Here is an 18,889-nt window from a genome sequence, read left to right on the forward strand (position 1 = left end):
CCCCTCCTCCATGTTCTAACCCCTCCTCTATATTCTAACCCCTCCTCCATGTTCTAACCCCTCCTCCATGTTCTAACCCCTCCTCCATGTTCTAACCCCTCCTCCATGTTGTCTCCCCTCCTCCATGTTCTAACCCCTCCTCCATGTTGTCTCCCCTCCCAGAGTTCCTAGTCCAGTATGAGGACCTGCTCCACCAGGCTGGGGTGTGGCACAACCTGACAGAGGAGGAGGGCACCAAGACCACGGCCCACCTGGACCTGTCTCCCTACGCCTACTACTCCTTCAGGGTTCTGGCCTTGAACCATGTGGGCTACAGCCAGCCCAGCCAGCCCTCCAGACAGTACAGGACCAACCCTGCAGGTAAAACTATACTGTGGATCTTACTTTATTGTCAAAGAAATGCAAATAGTCTGTTTTGAAACTGTAGAGGTTAGAGGTAGGGATGACTATAGAGGAGATGGTCAGAAGTGTTAGAGTGAGAGGTAGGGATGACTATAGAGGAAGATGGTCAGAAGTGTTAGAGTGAGAGGTAGGATGACTATAGAGGAAGATGGTCAGAAGTGTTAGAGTGAGAGGTAGGGATGACTATAGAGGAGATGGTCAGAAGTGTTAGAGTGAGAGGTAGGGATGACTATAGAGGAGATGGTCAGAAGTGTTAGAGTGAGAGGTAGGGATGACTATAGAGGAGATGGTCAGAAGTGTTAGAGTGAGAGGTAGGGATGACTATAGAGGAGATGGTCAGAAGTGTTAGAGTGAGAGGTAGGGATGACTATAGAGGAGATGGTCAGAAGTGTTAGAGTGAGAGGTAGGGATGACTATAGAGGAGATGGTCAGAAGTGTTAGAGTGAGAGGTAGGGATGACTATAGAGGAGATGGTCAGAAGTGTTAGAGTGAGAGGTAGGGATGACTATAGAGTAAGAAGGTTCTGATGTACACTGTAGAAAAGGCAAGAGGTTTGGTCTGATCTGTGATCTGTTTGTGATTCTGTTAGCTCCAGATGTGAATCCAACAGATGTCCAAGGTGTTGGAACTGAACATAATAACTTAGTCATCTCATGGAAGGTAAGATCTGCTCCATCTAAAGTATAATCAGTATCATTAGTCTCTATTCAGCAGCCTACAGTGAGCATTCCTGACCCTATTCATGGTGTCACCATCTCACTATTATCCCAGTGATTCCAAGACCCCTCTTCCCCTGTAATATCTCTGCCATAGGAGCTGACAGGCCTCCAGTCCAACGGGCCAGGACTACAGTACAAGGTGAACTGGAGACAGAAGGATGTGGAGGAGGACTGGTCGTCTGAGACCGTGGCTAACGCCTCCAAGTATGTGGTGTCAGGCACGCCCACTTTCGTACCCTACGAGGTCAAAGTTCAGGCGGTGAACGACTACGGAAACGGACCAGCGCCTGAGGCGGTGGTGGGATACTCTGGAGAGGACGGTGAGTATTGTAGTATGTGTCTCTCTCTCTGTGTGTGTGTGTGTGTGTGTGTGTGTGTGTGTGTGTGTGTGTGTGTGTGTGTGTGTGTGTGTGTGTGTGTGTGTGTGTGTGTGTGTGTGTGTGTGTGTGTGTGTGTGTGTGTGTGTGTTTGTGTGTTTGTGTAGTCCCGTGTGGCTCAGTTGGTAGAGCATGGTGTTTAACGCCAGGGTTGTGGGTTCGATTCCCATGAAATGAAATGTATGCATTCACTACTGTAAGTCGCTCTGGATAAGAGCGTCTGCTAAATGACTAAAATGTAAAAAAATGTGTGTGTGTGTGTGTGTAGAGAGGACTGTGAGTACTACTACTGTACATGGGTAGGTCTATGTAACTGAGGAGGTTGTGAATGGACAGAGGAATGGTCATTTTCTAACTGAAAACTGTCACCATAAGTTCCAGTAACTTCTAGCTCCAATCATTTCTAGTTAGAATACAAATTAGAAGGTTGTTGTCAGGAAATATTTCATGCCAGTATGGAGTATAGTCTGTTGAAATCTTTGTCTGTCACTCAGTGCCCATGTCAGCCCCAGAGAGTGTCCAGGTGCTGGTTCAGAACGGGACACTAGCAGAGGTTCACTGGGAGCCTGTCCTCACCTCCATGGTCAGGGGACGACTCCAGGGCTACAAGGTACTGTATACAGCAACCAGAGATCCCTCACAATGTGGAGAAAGATTTATTATCACCACAATATATTGATACTTAAATACATACATCAGTTAGTTCGGGGCAACATTCTGGTATGTTTGCCAAAATGCCCAGATCTTCCTGCAATCAGGAGGGAATAAGTAGGAAATCTGCCGATCATGGAACCAGGAAGAACCTGGTAATTTAGACCAGAATGTTTGTCTGATGTGTGTGTGGTCCTGCAGGTGTCCTACTGGCGTGAGCGTAGCCTCCACCAGGCAGAGGCACAGCAGGAGGAGCAGCAGGTGTTGGCCTTCAGTGGGAACAGGACTGACGGCAGACTACCAGGCCTCAAACCCTACAGCCTCTATACACTGAACATCAGGGTGGTCAACGGCAAGGGAGAGGGGCCCCTCAGCCCCAACCACAACTTTGAGACCCCAGAGGGAGGTAAGGGGCATCATTCAGACTCCTACTGTTGTTGGATAGATTCTCTGTGTTTAATCCATATACCAAAGGAGGCTGGTGAGGGGAGGATGGCTCATAATAATGAATGGAATGGATTAAATGGAATGGTAGACATGGAAACTAGATGTTTAATGTATTTGAGACCCTTCCATCCATTCCGCTCCAGCCATTACTATGAGCCCGTCCTCCCCATTTAAAGTTCCACCAGCCACCACTACCGTATACATATAGTCATGCATTGTGCTGTACTGTAGGAAGGGGCTGACTATGGGCTGGAAACAATGCTGACCATATCAGGTTAGAATGGTTTTGTCTGTACGTTACTGTATGGTTGTGTGCCTATGAATGATGGTTTTCTTTAGTTAATAAGTCATTTTGCATAATTGCATCCACACGTTATGACATTGTATTCATGTGTTTATCTGTGTGTGTTTAGTACCCGGTCCTCCTTCCTTCTTGCGTATAAAGAACACCAACATGGACTCTCTGACGCTGGAGTGGGGTCCTCCACAGGACAACAATGGTCGCCTCACCGGCTACACACTCAAATACCAGCCAGGTAAGTCTGCTGGGCAATTTGCTGCATTTTTATTGTTGCATCTGTGGCTGACCCTGGCTTCCAACCCTTCTGGGTGTGTATGTGTGTGTGCCTCACTGGATTGGTTTGAAATCAAAGGAAGCATTTCAATATCTTTATCCTTATGCATCTCTCTCTTGCTCTCTCCCCCCTCCTCCTCTCTCAGTCAACAACTCCAATGAGCTTGGTCCCGTTGAGGAGATGACGTTCCCAGCCAATGAGACCACCATAACCCTGGCCGACCTCAAATACAGCACCCGCTATAAGTTCTACTTCAACGCTAAGACCATCAAGGGCTCCGGCCCAACCATCACAGAGGAGGCCATCACTATCATGGATGAAGGTGAGCTTTACGTAGAATGACATGTTATTGATTTATTTATTTAACCTTTCTTTAACTAAGCAAGTCAGTTAAGAACAAATTCTTATTTAGAATGACGGCCTACCCCGGCCAAACCAACGGGCAACACTAGAATGAAATACAACACTGAATGGCCATTGGCATGCCGGCAAGGTGATTGCACGACGGCCATCTTGGTCAAGGAATCTAATGTATCTCTATAGAGCTTTAGGTACTGTGAAAGCAAATTGTACAAAGTATTATGGGTGTGTTGAAGTTATTATTTGTCTCCACTCAACACTCTAAAGCTGCTGTCTATGAATTTGAGAGTGGTTTCTCTCAGATTGAGAGTCATTGTTTTCTCAGAGGTTAACACACTTTTCAGGTTGCATGGACTCTTTGACGTGTTCAAGTGTGGTAAAACTGTCACCCGTGTTGTTCGACCTGTATTGAATCATTCTGTTTTGCGTGAACTTGGTGAAATAAGACTTTGTCTTTAAAATGGGAACACGGTGGGATCTAGTTGACCTTTTTCCTTGCTCATCTACTTACATCACCTCTGCCTGTTTGTCTTCTCTTCTCTCTATCTCTCTTTATTCCTCTCTTTCTCTTTCTCCTCTTCTCTCTGAAGCCTTTATTCAGCAACCCATAGTAGATGTGGTCAAAGGTAAAATAAGTCTCTCAGCGGAAGCACCTGCATGTTCTACCAGTTACTAGACCCTGATAGACAGCTACTGTAGATCTGTCTGCATGTTCTACTGGTTACTAGACTCTGATAGATAGCTACTGTAGATCTGTCTGCATGTTCTACTGGTTACTAGACCCTGATAGATAGCTACTGTAGATCTGTCTGCATGTTCTACTGGTTACTAGACTCTGATAGATAGCTACTGTAGATCTGTCTGCATGTTCTACTGGTTACTAGACCCTGATAGATAGCTACTGTAGATCTGTCTGCATGTTCTACTAGGTAGAGAAACTAGACCCTGATAGATAGCTACTGTAGATCTGTCTGCATGTTCTACCATTCAGAGAAACTAGACCCTGATAGATAGCTACTGTAGATCTGTCTGCATGTTCTACCAGTTACTAGACCCTGATAGATAGCTACTGTATATCTGTCTGCATGTTCTACCAGTTACTAGACCCTGATAGATAGCTACTGAGGATCTGTCTGCATGTTCTACCAGTCAGAGAAACTAGACTCTGATAGATAGCTACTGTAATCTGTCTGCATGTGCCTTCCTCCATCATCAGTGAGCTGTAGCATGATGTACTACAGTACCCATAATGCTCTATGTTAGCTACTGTGGGAGTAGATGTTAACTCTAATGCTGCGTTCCAATAGCCAGTCTAGAATACTGCTTAGAATGCATGCCCCCAATGCATTTCCTCATTCTAAGTGGTAAAGTAAAGAAATCAGCCTGTTACTGCGTTCATTGCATCCGCAAGCACCAACCCTTATGTCCAATTCACCTTAAAAGACCTAAATGGATGAATAGCAATGTTGTAGGCTACTCATCTCTTTCATTTGCTCAGTCTTTCCCCTTCTTTTCTTGCCCTCGCTCATGAATTCATTCCATCACTGTACCATGTGTTTTATTAAGCCATCCTACATGATGTTAACTACTATAACTTCTATAACTACCTGTCCTATATGATGTTAACTACTATAACTACTATAACTACCTGTACTATATGATGTTAACTACTATAACTACCTGTCCTGTATGATGTTAACTACTATAACTATTATAACTACCTGTCCTGTATGACGTTAACTACTATAACTACCTGTCCTGTACGATGTTAACTACTATAACTACTATAACTGCCTGTCCTGTATGATGTTAACTACTATAACTACAATAACTACTATAACTACCTGTCCTATATGATGTTAACTACTATAACTGCCTGTCCTGTATGATGTTAACTACTATAACTTCTATAACTACCTGTCCTGTATGATGTTAACTACTATAACTTCTATAACTACCTGTCCTGTATGATGTTAACTACTATAACTACTATAACTACCTGTCCTGTATGATGTTAACTACTATAACTACCTGTCCTGTATGATGTTAACTACTATAACTACTATAACTACCTGTCCTATATGATGTTAACTACTATAACTACTATAACTACCTGTCCTGTATGATAACTACTATAACTACCTGTCCTGTATGATGTTAACTACTATAACTACCTGTCCTGTATGATGTTAACTATTATAACTACTATAACTTCTATAACTACCTGCCCTATATGATGTGAACTACTATAACTACCTGTCCTGTATGATGTTAACTACTATAACTACCTGTCCTGTATGATGTTAACTACTATATCTACCTGTCCTATATGATGTTAACTACTATAACTCTATAACTGCCTGTCCTATATGATGTTAACTACTATAACTACTATAACTACTATAACTACCTGTCCTATATGATGTTAACTACTATAACTCTATAACTTCCTGTCCTATATGATGTTAACTACTATAACTTCTATAACTACCTGTCCTGTATGATGTTAACTACTATAACTTCTATAACTACCTGTCCTATATGATGTCAACTACTATAACTACTATAACTACCTGTCCTGTATGATGTTAACTACTATAACTACCTGTCCTGTATGATGTTAACTACTATAACTACTATAACTATCTGTCCTGTATGATGTTAACTACTATAACTACCTGTCCTGTATGATGTTAACTACTATAACTATTATAACTATCTGTCCTGTATGATGTTAACTACTATAACTACCTGTCCTGTATGATGTTAACTACTATAACTACTATAACTACCTGTCCTATATGATGTTAACTACTATAACTACTATAACTACTATAACTACCTGTCCTGTATGATGTTAACTACTATAACTACTATAACTACCTGTCCTGTATGATGTTAACTACTCTACCTCTAACTACTATAACTACTATAACTACCTGTCCTGTATGATGTTAACTACTATAACTACTATAACTACTATAACTACCTGTCCTGTATGATGTTAACTACTATAACTATTATAACTACCTGTCCTGTATGATGTTAACTACTATAACTACTATAACTACTATAACTACCTGTCCTGTATGATGTTAACTACTATAACTACTATAACTACTATAACTACCTGTCCTGTATGATGTTAACTACTATAACTACTATAACTACTCTATAGTATTGTGTTACTATTTGTTTGTCTGTCCTTGTGGTTGTGGTGTCTGTGGTGTCTGTGGTGTCTGTGGTGTCTTACTCTTCTCTGTGGTGTTGTTGTTTCAGGCTACACAGAACCCCATCTTCCAATCTCTCCCATCACTCAGTCTCTGCGCCCCCAGTTTTACAAGGGTACTACAGCCATTCCCGGAGTCCCTTACCTCTCTCTCCATAAAATCTCTAAAGAGGAACATGTTAACTCATTGTTTAGGGCAGTTGTGTGTCCTGTGTCTAGCTTGCATGTGACAAATGATTAGTTCTCAGGGAAATATGGTGGAAAATGCAGGAAAGGCAGAATATCTGTAGATATTTAGTTATAGGTGTGACTCATTTTCTGGAGAAAAAAACAACTTTATTACATTACAAAGTCTACAGTTTGTATTTGAGTCTAAGTTCCTTCCTCCGTGAGCGTCTGTAACATCCTACCTCTGAGACTTGTATTTTACTGGCAACGATTCCAAGTTGTGTAGCTCAACAACTGTCCTGTATGTATGTTCTTCCCTGTGTGATCAGTGCATCCGATAGGCTCGGCGTTCACCAATGTAAACTCATCTGTGGTGGGAGAGGAGGGAGCAGTGATAAGTTGGGAATACTTTGGACCAGATAAGAATGTGTATGTGGAGTATATTGTAGAAAACAGTAAGCTATTCCTGCTTCTATACAATATCGTCTCATCGCATCACAAAGCAAATTGCATGCATATAAACACACAGTTAAGCATATAAACTGCCTGTCAAACATATAAACTTAATACGGTTAAAGTATCATTGTTAATTTATTTCAAAACCTGGATCATCAATTCCCATAAAAACATAGCTCATAGAATGAGGAAGTGGCATGCTCAACTCAAAAGTTTTCACTAATAAAATGTTTTTCAGTACATCTGTCATATCATCACCCAAATACTTGGCTTTTTCAATACATACCTTCCTTCTCTCTATGTTGACTTTCTCCCCAACGCCTGCATTCCCTCCAGGTAAAGAAGACTGGACTAAAGAGTTTGTAAACGGCAGTAGCGGGTCTCAGACCTATCTGATAAAGGGCTTAAAGCCGGGGACGTCCTATAGGGTTCGGGTGGTAGTTAAAGATCACTCTGAGGCTACCATACACAGTACAGAGGAGCTAGTGATAACGCTGCCAGGTGAGGCAGCATGTCCAGAGCGCTCTGCCTCAGTGTACTGCAGGGTTGGGGACAATTACATTTCAAAATTAGTCAATTCAGGAAGTTAACTGTTCCAGTTACAATTGTATTTCCTCATTGCTTTTCAATTAATTGGAAGTGACTGAATTGAACTGGAATTGACCCCAACCCTGATGTACGGTAGATGATTGTTCCTTGTAGTTGCCTGCGTCCTCCTTCCATACCCTCTTCCCATGATAAGAGCTCCATCAGTCTGACCTGTAATAATCTGTGGTGTAGCTAGTGTAACAGCATGGTAAGAGCAAGGTTTAAAGCATGCCTCATGATGTCCCTACTTCACTTTAGGTATCCTGTCTCTTTTCAGTTTGTGTGCAGTGAAAGCTGGGTGAAACACACTGTATGTTCAGTAGAGGGTCATTGTCGTTGCATGTCTTCATTTAGAAAACAAGAATACATTTTTTTCATCCTGATTTTTACAGGTCCTTGCCTGCACCACTCCCCCTTCAGATGTTCACCTGTTAACAGAACTCTGACAACCTTTTCCATGTTTCTTCTTCCTGTGTGTGTGTGTGTGTGTGTGTGTGTGTGTGTGTGTGTGTGTGTGTGTGTGTGTGTGTGTGTGTGTGTGTGTGTGTGTGTGTGTGTGTGTGTGTGTGTGTGTGTGTGTGTGTGTGTCAGAAGCAATGAAAAGCAACCAGGTAGACCTAGCCACTCAGGGTTGGTTCATAGGGCTGATGTGTGCCATCGCTCTCCTCATCCTCGTCCTCCTCATCATCTGCTTCATCAAGAGGAACAAGGGAGGGAAATACCCAGGTACACACACACACACACACACACACACACACACAACCCTAGACATTCAGCAACAATGATATGTATTCTATCCACAGTGAAAGAAAAAGAGGACGCTCATCAAGACCCAGAGATCCAGCCGATGAAGGATGATGATGGGACGTTTGGAGAGTACAGGTGAGAGAGAGACTCTGGAACACAACACACACACACACACATTCCCCTTGAAGACTACTGTACTTGTTCCATGTTGTTCTGATTGACATGTTGTTCTGATTGACATGTTTGGATGTGTAGAACATTTTACCAAGGAACAAGGAAACTCTCCCTTCCTGACTCGCTCGAGGCAAGACAGAATCTACACCTCTCTGTGTTTAATTAACAAGACAGAATCTACACCTCTCTGTGTTTAATTAACAAGACAGAATCTACACCTCTCTGTGTATAATTAACAAGACAGAATCTACACCAGTCTGTGTTTAATTAACAAGACAGAATCTACACCTCTCTGTGTTTAATTAACAAGACAGAATCTACACCTCTCTGTGTATAATTAACAAGACAGAATCTACACCTCTCTGTGTTTAATTAACAAGACAGAATCTACACCTCTCTGTGTATAATTAACAAGACAGAATCTACACCAGTCTGTGTTTAATTAACAAGACAGAATCTACACCTGTCTGTGTATAATTAACAAGACAGAATCTACACCTCTCTGTGTTTAATTAACAAGACAGAATCTACACCTGTCTGTGTATAATTAACAAGACAGAATCTACACCTGTCTGTGTTTAATTAACAAGACATAATCTACACCTGTCTGTGTATAATTAACAAGACAGAATCTACACCTCTCTGTGCTTAATTAACAAGACAGAATCTACACCTTTCTGTGTTTAATTAACAAGACAGAATCTACACTTCTCTGTGTTTAATTAACAAGACAGAATCTACACTTCTCTGTGTTTAATTAACAAGACAGAATCTACACCTCTCTGTGTATAATTAACAAGACATAATCTACACCTGTCTGTGTTTAATTAACAAGACATAATCTACACTTGTCTGTGTATAATTAACAAGACATAATCTACACCTGTCTGTGTTTAATTAACACTGTAAATACTGTACTTACTTACAAATATGATTTCATAATATATCAAAGCAACTTGTATACATTAGTGTGTGTGTGTATGCAAATAGCGTATGTATTTTAATGTAACATTAAAAACAGCTGTCATGCTATCATTGTTGAGAAGTTGTATCAGACTTTACTGCTGAACGTGTCTCAATCTGCACTAACTTGTGATATCATCATCATACTTTGTGTGCCAAATCTTTTTTTGGGGGTTTTGTTTTTAGTTAGTATAGTAATAATAATAATTGTGGCGCTTCAAACGTGTTGACTGATAGCAGGCTGCTACTGTAATACATGGGTTGACTGTTTGATATCAGGCTGCTACTGTAATACATGGGTTGACTGTTTGATATCAGGCTGCTACTGTAATACATGGGTTGACTGTTTGATATCAGGCTGCTACTGTAATACATGGGTTGACTGTTTGATAGCAGGCTGCTACTGTAATACATGGGTTGACTGTTTGATAGCAGGCTGCTACTGTAATACATGGGTTGACTGTTTGATATCAGGCTGCTACTGTAATACATGGGTTGACTGTTTGATAGCAGGCTGCTACTGTAATACATGGGTTGACTGTTTGATAGCAGGCTGCTACTGTAATACATGGGTTGACTGTTTGATAGCAGGCTGCTTCTGTAATACATGGGTTGACTGTTTGATAGCAGGCTGCTACTGTAATACATGGGTTGACTGTTTGATATCAGGCTGCTACTGTAATACATGGGTTGACTGTTTGATATCAGGCTGCTACTGTAATACATGGATTGACTGTTTGATATCAGGCTGCTACTGTAATACATGGGTTGACTGTTTGATATCAGGCTGCTACTGTAATACATGGGTTGACTGTTTGATATCAGGCTGCTACTGTAATACATGGGTTGACTGTTTGATATCAGGCTGCTACTGTAATACATGGGTTGACTGTTTGATAGCAGGCTGCTACTGTAATACATGGGTTGACTGTTTGATATCAGGCTGCTACTGTAATACATGGGTTGACTGTTTGATATCAGGCTGCTACTGTAATACATGGGTTGACTGTTTGATAGCAGGCTGCTACTGTAATACATGGGTTGACTGTTTGATATCAGGCTGCTACTGTAATAAATGGGTTGACTGTTTGATATCAGGCTGCTACTGTAATACATGGGTTGACTGTTTGATATCAGGCTGCTACTGTAATACATGGGTTGACTGTTTGATATCAGGCTGCTACTGTAATACATGGGTTGACTGTTTGATAGCAGGCTGCTACTGTAATACATGGGTTGACTGTTTGATATCAGGCTGCTACTGTAATACATGGGTTGACTGTTTGATATCAGGCTGCTACTGTAATAAAGCACATAGCAGAATGTATTTTCTCATCCACCACTCTTCATGTGTTCCTCCATTGTTCTCTGTCTTTGGGGTGTAGGTCCCTGGAAAGGTAAGGGGGTTAGCATTATGCTATTAGCATACAGCAAGCCTGGCATGCAACACATACCGTCTGATACAGGTCTGTGTGTGTGTCTAAACTGATGCTAAAGGAGACAGCTGGGCCTTGTCAAACCCAGCACAGATTATACTATGTCAGTTTAACTCACCTGTTTGTTGGCTAGCACCTGATTGTAATCCGGTTGTATTTATTTAACACTAACAGTCACTAAAATCAGAAGCTACTATTTGACTGCATATCCTGTTTGGCTTCATTTTCAGTTGCTTTCAATGTTTCCTTTTGGGTAGAAAAATGTCAAAATTTGGTTGTATTTATGAGTTGTGCCATTGTAATGTCAATCTAATATAATACACAGTGTACAAAACATTAACGACACCTTCCTAATATTGAGTTGCACCTTGTTTTGCCCTCAGAACAAGGTGCAATTCGTCGGGGCATGGACTCTACAAGGTGTCGAAAGTGTTCCACAGGGATGCTGGCCCATGTTGACTCCAATGCTTCCCACAGTTCTGTCAAGTTGGCTGGATGTCCTTTGGGTGGTCGACCAATATTGATAGACACAGGGAACTGTTGAGTGTGAAAAACCCAGCAGCGTTGCAGTTCTTGACACAAACCAGTGTGCCTGGTACCTACTACCAGACCCTGTTCAAAGGCACTTCAATATTTTGTCTTGTCCATTCACCCTCTGAATGACACACATACACAATCCATGTCTCAATTGTCAAAACGCTTAAAAATCATTATTTAACCTGTCTTCCCCCCTTCATCAAGTCTGATTAAAGTGGATTTAACCAGTGACAAGGTTACCATGGGTTTCACCTGGATTCATCTGGTCATTCTGTCATGACAAGATAAAAGATAATACTTCACCTTATATAAACTTAAATGGGGTGCTATGTCATGGAAAGAGTAGGTGTCCTTAATGTTTTGTACACTCAGTGTTGTTATTTCTATACAGTATAAATGTATGCCATATTCTGGCATAGATGGAATACGAGCGGCGAGGAAACACTAAGGACAGCATTACTAAGTCCTATATACCTGTGTATTGTCACCGTGGTGTTAATGTTGAACAGGATATAGTGTCACCGTGGTGTTAATGTTGAACAAGATATATTGTCACCGTGGTGTTAATGTTGAACAGGATATAGTGTCACCGTGGTGTTAATGTTGAACAGGATATAGTGTCACCGTGGTGTTAATGTTGAACAGGATATATTGTCACCGTGGTGTTAATGTTGTACAGGATATATTGTCACCGTAGTGTTAATGTTGAACAGGATATATTGTCACCGTGGTGTTAATGTTGAACAGGATATAGTATCACCGTGGTGTTAATGTTGAACAGGATATATTGTCACCGTGGTGTTAATGTTGAACAGGATATATTGTCACCGTGGTGTTAATGTTGAACAGGATATATTGTCACCGTGGTGTTAATGTTGAACAGGATATAGTGTCACCGTGGTGTTAATGTTGAACAGGATATAGTGTCACCGTGGTGTTAATGTTGAACAGGATATAGTGTCACCGTGGTGTTAATGTTGAACAGGATATATTGTCACCGTGGTGTTAATGTTGAACAGGATATAGTGTCACCGTGGTGTTAATGTTGAACAGGATATATTGTCACCGTAGTGTTAATGTTGAACAGGATATAGTGTCACCGTGGTGTTAATGTTGAACAGGATATAGTGTCACCGTGGTGTTAATGTTGAACAGGATATAGTGTCACCGTGGTGTTAATGTTGAACAGGATATATTGTCACCGTGGTGTTAATGTTGAACAGGATATATTGTCACCGTGGTGTTAATGTTGAACAGGATATAGTGTCACCGTGGTGTTAATGTTGAACAGGATATAGTGTCACCGTGGTGTTAATGTTGAACAGGATATAGTGTCACCGTGGTGTTAATGTTGAACAGGATATATTGTCACCGTGGTGTTAATGTTGAACAGGATATAGTGTCACCGTGGTGTTAATGTTGAACAGGATATATTGTCACCGTGGTGTTAATGTTGAACAGGATATAGTGTCACCGTGGTGTTAATGTTGAACAGGATATATTGTCACCGTGGTGTTAATGTTGAACAGGATATAGTGTCACCGTGGTGTTAATGTTGAACAGGATATAGTGTCACCGTGGTGTTAATGTTGAACAGGATATAGTGTCACCGTGGTGTTAATGTTGAACAGGATATAGTGTCACCGTGGTGTTAATGTTGAACAGGATATAGTGTCACCGTGGTGTTAATGTTGAACAGGATATATTGTCACCGTGGTGTTAATGTTGAACAGGATATATTGTCACCGTGGTGTTAATGTTGAACAGGATATAGTGTCACCGTAGTGTTAATGTTGAACAGGATATAGTGTCACCGTAGTGTTAATGTTGAACAGGATATAGTGTCACCGTGGTGTTAATGTTGAACAGGATATAGTGTCACCGTGGTGTTAATGTTGAACAGGATATATTGTCACCGTGGTGTTAATGTTGAACAGGATATATTGTCACCGTGGTGTTAATGTTGAACAGGATATAGTGTCACCGTGGTGTTAATGTTGAACAGGATATAGTGTCACCGTGGTGTTAATGTTGAACAGGATATAGTGTCACCGTGGTGTTAATGTTGAACAGGATATAGTGTCACCGTGGTGTTAATGTTGAACAGGATATAGTGTCACCGTGGTGTTAATGTTGAACAGGATATAGTGTCACCGTGGTGTTAATGTTGAACAGGATATAGTGTCACCGTGGTGTTAATGTTGAACAGGATATAGTGTCACCGTGGTGTTAATGTTGAACAGGATATAGTGTGCTGCACTTCTACTGGTAGATTGATCCACCAGAATCAGTTCAGTTTGTAATTTCAATAAAAGGGTTTTTGTACGAATCAGCCCCTCGACCCCAAGACCATTAAGACCCCTATGCATTTTGGACAGATCTGTTATTTGAATCCCTCTGAGTCTTTAATGCATGTAGATTTAATGGATAGCACATGGTCTGATGTCTGATGTCTGCCTAGTATGTGCGTTATGTTGAGAAGCACGCCTTATTGATTGAAATGGAATCATGTCAAAGTTTTCGTCACCAAGTCCAGTCCCACAGAACTAGGTGTTCCAGGCTTTTGCTCCAGCCAAGCTTGAACACATCCTAAACAAGACCTTGGTCAGGTGAATTAGGTGCATCAATGCCAGGCTGGAACAAAACCCTGCACCCCCTATATCTCTCCAGGACCAAACTTAGCCACCACTATCTGACCTAAAGTAAACCGTTTCTCTGCCTCTCCCTCTCCCTCCTAACCCTTAGTGACACGGAGGACCACAAGCCTCTGAAGGGCAGCCGGACGCCGTCCAACGGAACGGTGAAGAGGGACGACAGTGATGACAGCCTGGTGGACTACGGCGAGGGAGGGGATGGCCAGTTCAACGAGGATGGATCCTTCATCGGCCAGTACAGCGGCAAGAAGGAGAAAGACACGCACGAGGGCAACGAGAGCTCCGAGGCCCCGTCGCCGGTCAACGCTATGAACTCCTTCGTCTAGTTAGATAGACAGTCACCGCTAGCCGATGGCGATGCCATGACGACTGGCTGCCATGGAAACCGTCGCTATGGTGACCTGACCTGTCACCATGGAGATCTGCCACCATAAGGACGTGTCACCATGGAGACTCATCACCGTGGTGACCTGTCACCATGGCCACCCATCACCATGACTACTTCTGTCACACCCTGTCATCTCTCCACAGCCTGCCCCTCCTGCCTGCCAACTCCCCACCCCCCCATCACACTGTGACTACTCTCACCACCCTCACTATCACACGATGGGACAAACAACTAACCAACCAGAAGAGACATGAGAAGAAGAACCGTAGAACCATTTGAAAAAGTAGAAGGAGGGATGTAGGAGCCCAGAAACAGACAGAGAGAGATGGAGAGCTGGAGGAGAAGGCAACACTGACAAGCAGGAAGTGGAGGAATGTATTCCAGGAGTAGACTGGGTTGGTTCTCATCACCCAGACTGCTCCACAAAGTGCTGGAGAGGGCATGTGTGTGTTAGGGCCATTTTAGCTTTCACAAACGTATATATGATGACATATATAGATCATTGTCTTTTTGCAAACAATGATATCCATTAGAATATATATTTTCTCAACATCACCCAACATGGCAGTCAACAGTATACATACATTTCACCATTCTATACATTCATCTGCTTCTGATTAATATAGTGCATGGAATGAATGATATTCTAAACCATTACACACGGATTCATACTGGTGTCCAGCGTGGGAGCAGAGATGACGCGGTGCACACCTTAAACTACTGCTTATGCCTTTCATCATCTTACCTTTCTACTGTCAACAGTCTTATATTGGTATTATAATACGGGGAAAAACTATGGCGTCATCAATGTCTTTGTGGACATTGCTGTGAAAAGTGTGACTCAGTTTAATGCTATTGTGACATGTTATTTTTGCAAGACAGAAGGTGTTTGTATGTATACTGTAACAGCAGAACAAATCTATGTACTGGATGGTCAGGAATAACACATTTATAGTTTGTAGCCCTGAAGAGAAAACTAGTGATAATCAATACAGAATCACAGCGACACTCCACACCTCTCTCCAACCATCCCACACTCACACACAGACGTTGCTGTTTGTCTTGCTTTGGTTTTTCAAGGGATGTTGTTGTTTAGTTGTCTTCCTTTCCACCAGACACATGGTCTTGTTGCAGTGGCACTACTATCTAATATGGAGATTGGAACAGACCCATTGTTCATACAGCTTCACAGCTCCTGCCTTGGAGGGAGGGAGGGAGAGAGGGAGAGAGGGAAGTCAAGCGGTGCTATGTTGCAGTTCCCGGAGCAGACCTGTGTCAAAATAGTAAAATATTTGTTTTCTTGCAAACACTTTAGGTGTACTCTATTCTGCTTGTGGAACCAATATAATAGTACCATGACGAGAGATCCCCACCCACCTGGGTGAACTCTGCACAGCAGACAAGCTAAATCAAGCGCATCCTAAAGTAATGAAATCAAACTATTCTGAGCCAGGTCTGGAACCCGATACAGACTGCAGGCGGTGCAAAACCAGAGAACCCTTCAGCATGGTTAATAGTGCCTTTGTAGAGAACAGCCTGTGTTCTAGATTCATACCCATAAACATCCCCTCATCCACACAGAGAAGAACCTGGTTCTAATACTCAGAGCAGAACCGGTTCCAATAGACAGAGCAGAACCTGGTTTCAATAGACAGAGCAGAACCTGGTTCCAATAGACAGAGCAGAACCGGTTCCAATAGACAGAGCAGAACCTGGTTCCAATACACAGAGCAGAACCTGGTTCTAAAACACAAAGCAGGACCTGGTTCCAATACACAGAGCAGAACCTGGTTCTAAAACACAAAGCAGGACCTGGTTCCAATACGCAGAAATAGAATGACATTCATTCCATCATTCTGTTTCTATGGTTCCAATCCGGTACAGTTGTCATGGGTCCATGTATAGACCAAGCCATGAGAGATTATTTACTAACCTAAAGAAATTCATCACTAACCAACACCACAGGAGAATAGACTATCATCATCCATGGTCTCATCTCTCCTCTCAGCATCACACCTAGAGGAAGGGCTCTGGACCAGACCAGCAGCACTAAACTACTGCCAACCTATGGTGCACCTGACATAGCACCCTTTCCCCCTATATAGTGCACTACTTTTGACCAGGGCGCATACGGCTCTGGGAATAGGGTCCCATTTCAGATGCAGCCTATTGTTTAACTCTCTGGTTAACTGCTATTAAGGATGAGGTGAGCTACTGCTACGACGTAAAACAGCTGATATGAACTGAGGGGTTTGAAAGCTATGGAAGATATTGAATGTGTTTTGCCTATTCATCATAAGGAATGAAATGTTGCTTGTTTGATTGGAAAATGTCAATAGTAATATGTGCTGGTGATTTGTTTTCTGCATTTAAACGTTTCTATCTGTATGTTGTCACGTTTTGCTGTAACTCAGAGCGCAACCTTGAAGTTTAGTGTGTAGCCTCCACCCAGTAGTCAGTGGAGTTGGATAATCTACAAGAATGAAGTGTGTGTGTGTGTGTGTGTGTGTGTGTGTGTGTGTGTGTGTGTGTGTGTGTGTGTGTGTGTGTGTGTGTGTGTGTGTGTGTGTGTGTGTGTGTGTGTGTGTGCGTGTGCATCTGTCTGTCTGTGTGCGTGCGTGTGTGTGTGTGCGTGCGTGCGTGCGTGTGTGTGTGTGTGTGTGAGACATATTCTATAGCTCCTCTTCTAGGTGATGACAGTCTGTTGTGTGAAGTGGTCGGCCATCTTGGCAGAGACAGATCAACTGCTCCATATGTCACCTGGAAGACCAAGGGAGAATTTCAAGAGATTTACATGATCTACATTTTCACAACTTGCATCAAGTTTTTAGTTTCCAAATGTGTCTGCTTTCTGTGTGTAGATATTTTGTTGTAATATGTAAATAGAGCTTGACCTGACTGTAGATGTTTTGGTTGGATGGGGTACAGAGACGCCAGACGGGAGCTTGACCTGATCAACGAGCATCATGGGGGTTTGAAGCAAGGTGTGTTGGGTGCAAGAGAGACCTTTTACAGTTTTCACTCTTTCATTTGCTGTGCAACTTTGTTTTTCAAATCTGTCAGGTTACTACTTTTGCTAGCTCAAGGCTTTATGGGGCGAGGAGGAGGAGGAGGAGAGGAGGAGGAGGAGAGGAGTAGGAGAAGGAGGAGGGGAGGAGGGGAGGAGGAGGAGGAGCAGGAGAGGAGCAGGAGGAGGAGGAGGGGAGGAGGAGGAGGAGGAGGAGCAGGAGAGGAGAGGAGCAGGAGGAGGAGGAGGAGGAGGAGAGGAGGGGAGGAGGAGAAAATAATACAATTAAACAAATGACATGCTCATCCATTAAGTCTCACAAATAGACTAAATGATAGCAGGACGCAGTGTGAAAACCCTGGTGACTATAGGAAATAATATATGAAATGATAGAAGAACATTCTGGTAAATGTTGAAGCTACTCGAAGAGCATGAAAGGCTGTCAAATGGTTTACTATAATATAATATTGCTAAATATTTTGTATTTTAAAATGGAAAAAAAATAAATGTTGGTTTCAGAATTTCACTTCAGACTGATTTATTCCGCCTTTTAATTTCAGCTATTATTATTTTAATGGTTCATTTGTATTCTATATCAAACATGAATACCTGTGTATTGTTTCAATAGATTCGTTATGTATACCTGGAGATATTCAAGGTTCTTTGTAACAAGTTACTGTATATTATGCAATAACAAGGCCTTGTCCAATGTACCTTGTTTGGACACTGAACGGTAGGGCTGTTTATCCAGTGAAGTAGTAGACTACTATGCAACCTACTGACTCAAATATATAGAGGGAGATTTGTTTTGATCTAATCCTGCTGTATAGAAGTGCTATTTCTCTCTGTTTCTCCCCCTCATTACCCACACTGGGGATTATAGATTATACAATCTGGATTTGGGGTGTGTGTGTGTGTGTGTGTGTGTGTGTGTGTGTGTGTGTGTGTGTGTGTGTGTGTGTGTGTGTGTGTGTGTGTGTGTGTGTGTGTGTGTGTGTGTGTGTGTGTGTG

At 42.2% G+C, this 18,889-nt stretch overlaps 1 protein-coding gene and 2 long non-coding RNA genes across 20 annotated transcripts in view; 1 reads left to right on the forward strand and 2 right to left on the reverse strand.

Moving 5' to 3' along the window:
- nrcama (neuronal cell adhesion molecule a) overlaps window positions 1–17,259 on the forward strand; it is a 151,556-nt gene extending 134,297 nt beyond the window's left edge. For 7 of the 18 annotated variants that reach the window (XM_045700299.1, XM_045700305.1, XM_045700306.1 and 4 more), the window contains 14 exons: window positions 163–360; window positions 992–1,062; window positions 1,216–1,441; window positions 1,993–2,108; window positions 2,351–2,555; window positions 3,010–3,132; window positions 3,317–3,493; window positions 4,122–4,157; window positions 6,811–6,876; window positions 7,258–7,383; window positions 7,721–7,885; window positions 8,564–8,698; window positions 8,776–8,854; window positions 14,575–17,259. In XM_045700299.1, coding sequence (XP_045556255.1) covers window positions 163–360; window positions 992–1,062; window positions 1,216–1,441; window positions 1,993–2,108; window positions 2,351–2,555; window positions 3,010–3,132; window positions 3,317–3,493; window positions 4,122–4,157; window positions 6,811–6,876; window positions 7,258–7,383; window positions 7,721–7,885; window positions 8,564–8,698; window positions 8,776–8,854; window positions 14,575–14,809 — 1,958 coding nt within the window. In that variant the 3' untranslated portion in view covers window positions 14,810–17,259. The remainder of the gene's footprint in view (window positions 1–162; window positions 361–991; window positions 1,063–1,215; window positions 1,442–1,992; window positions 2,109–2,350; window positions 2,556–3,009; window positions 3,133–3,316; window positions 3,494–4,121; window positions 4,158–6,810; window positions 6,877–7,257; window positions 7,384–7,720; window positions 7,886–8,563; window positions 8,699–8,775; window positions 8,855–14,574) is intronic. The other 11 variants (XM_045700312.1, XM_045700313.1, XM_045700318.1 and 8 more) reach the window with 6 other exon arrangements.
- Window positions 5,367–5,782, reverse strand: LOC123728295 (uncharacterized). The gene is made up of 3 exons (XR_006760212.1): window positions 5,604–5,782; window positions 5,449–5,530; window positions 5,367–5,407 (listed from the first exon to the last, which is right to left on the reverse strand). It is a non-coding gene; the product is annotated as an uncharacterized lncRNA (long non-coding RNA).
- LOC123728296 (uncharacterized) lies at window positions 6,255–6,697 on the reverse strand. The gene is made up of 3 exons (XR_006760213.1): window positions 6,662–6,697; window positions 6,374–6,414; window positions 6,255–6,282 (listed from the first exon to the last, which is right to left on the reverse strand). It is a non-coding gene; the product is annotated as an uncharacterized lncRNA (long non-coding RNA).
- Window positions 17,260–18,889: the final 1,630 nt, after the last annotated feature.

Source organism: Salmo salar, chromosome ssa17 (assembly GCF_905237065.1).
Source record: "Salmo salar chromosome ssa17, Ssal_v3.1, whole genome shotgun sequence".
NCBI lineage: Eukaryota > Metazoa > Chordata > Actinopteri > Salmoniformes > Salmonidae > Salmo > Salmo salar.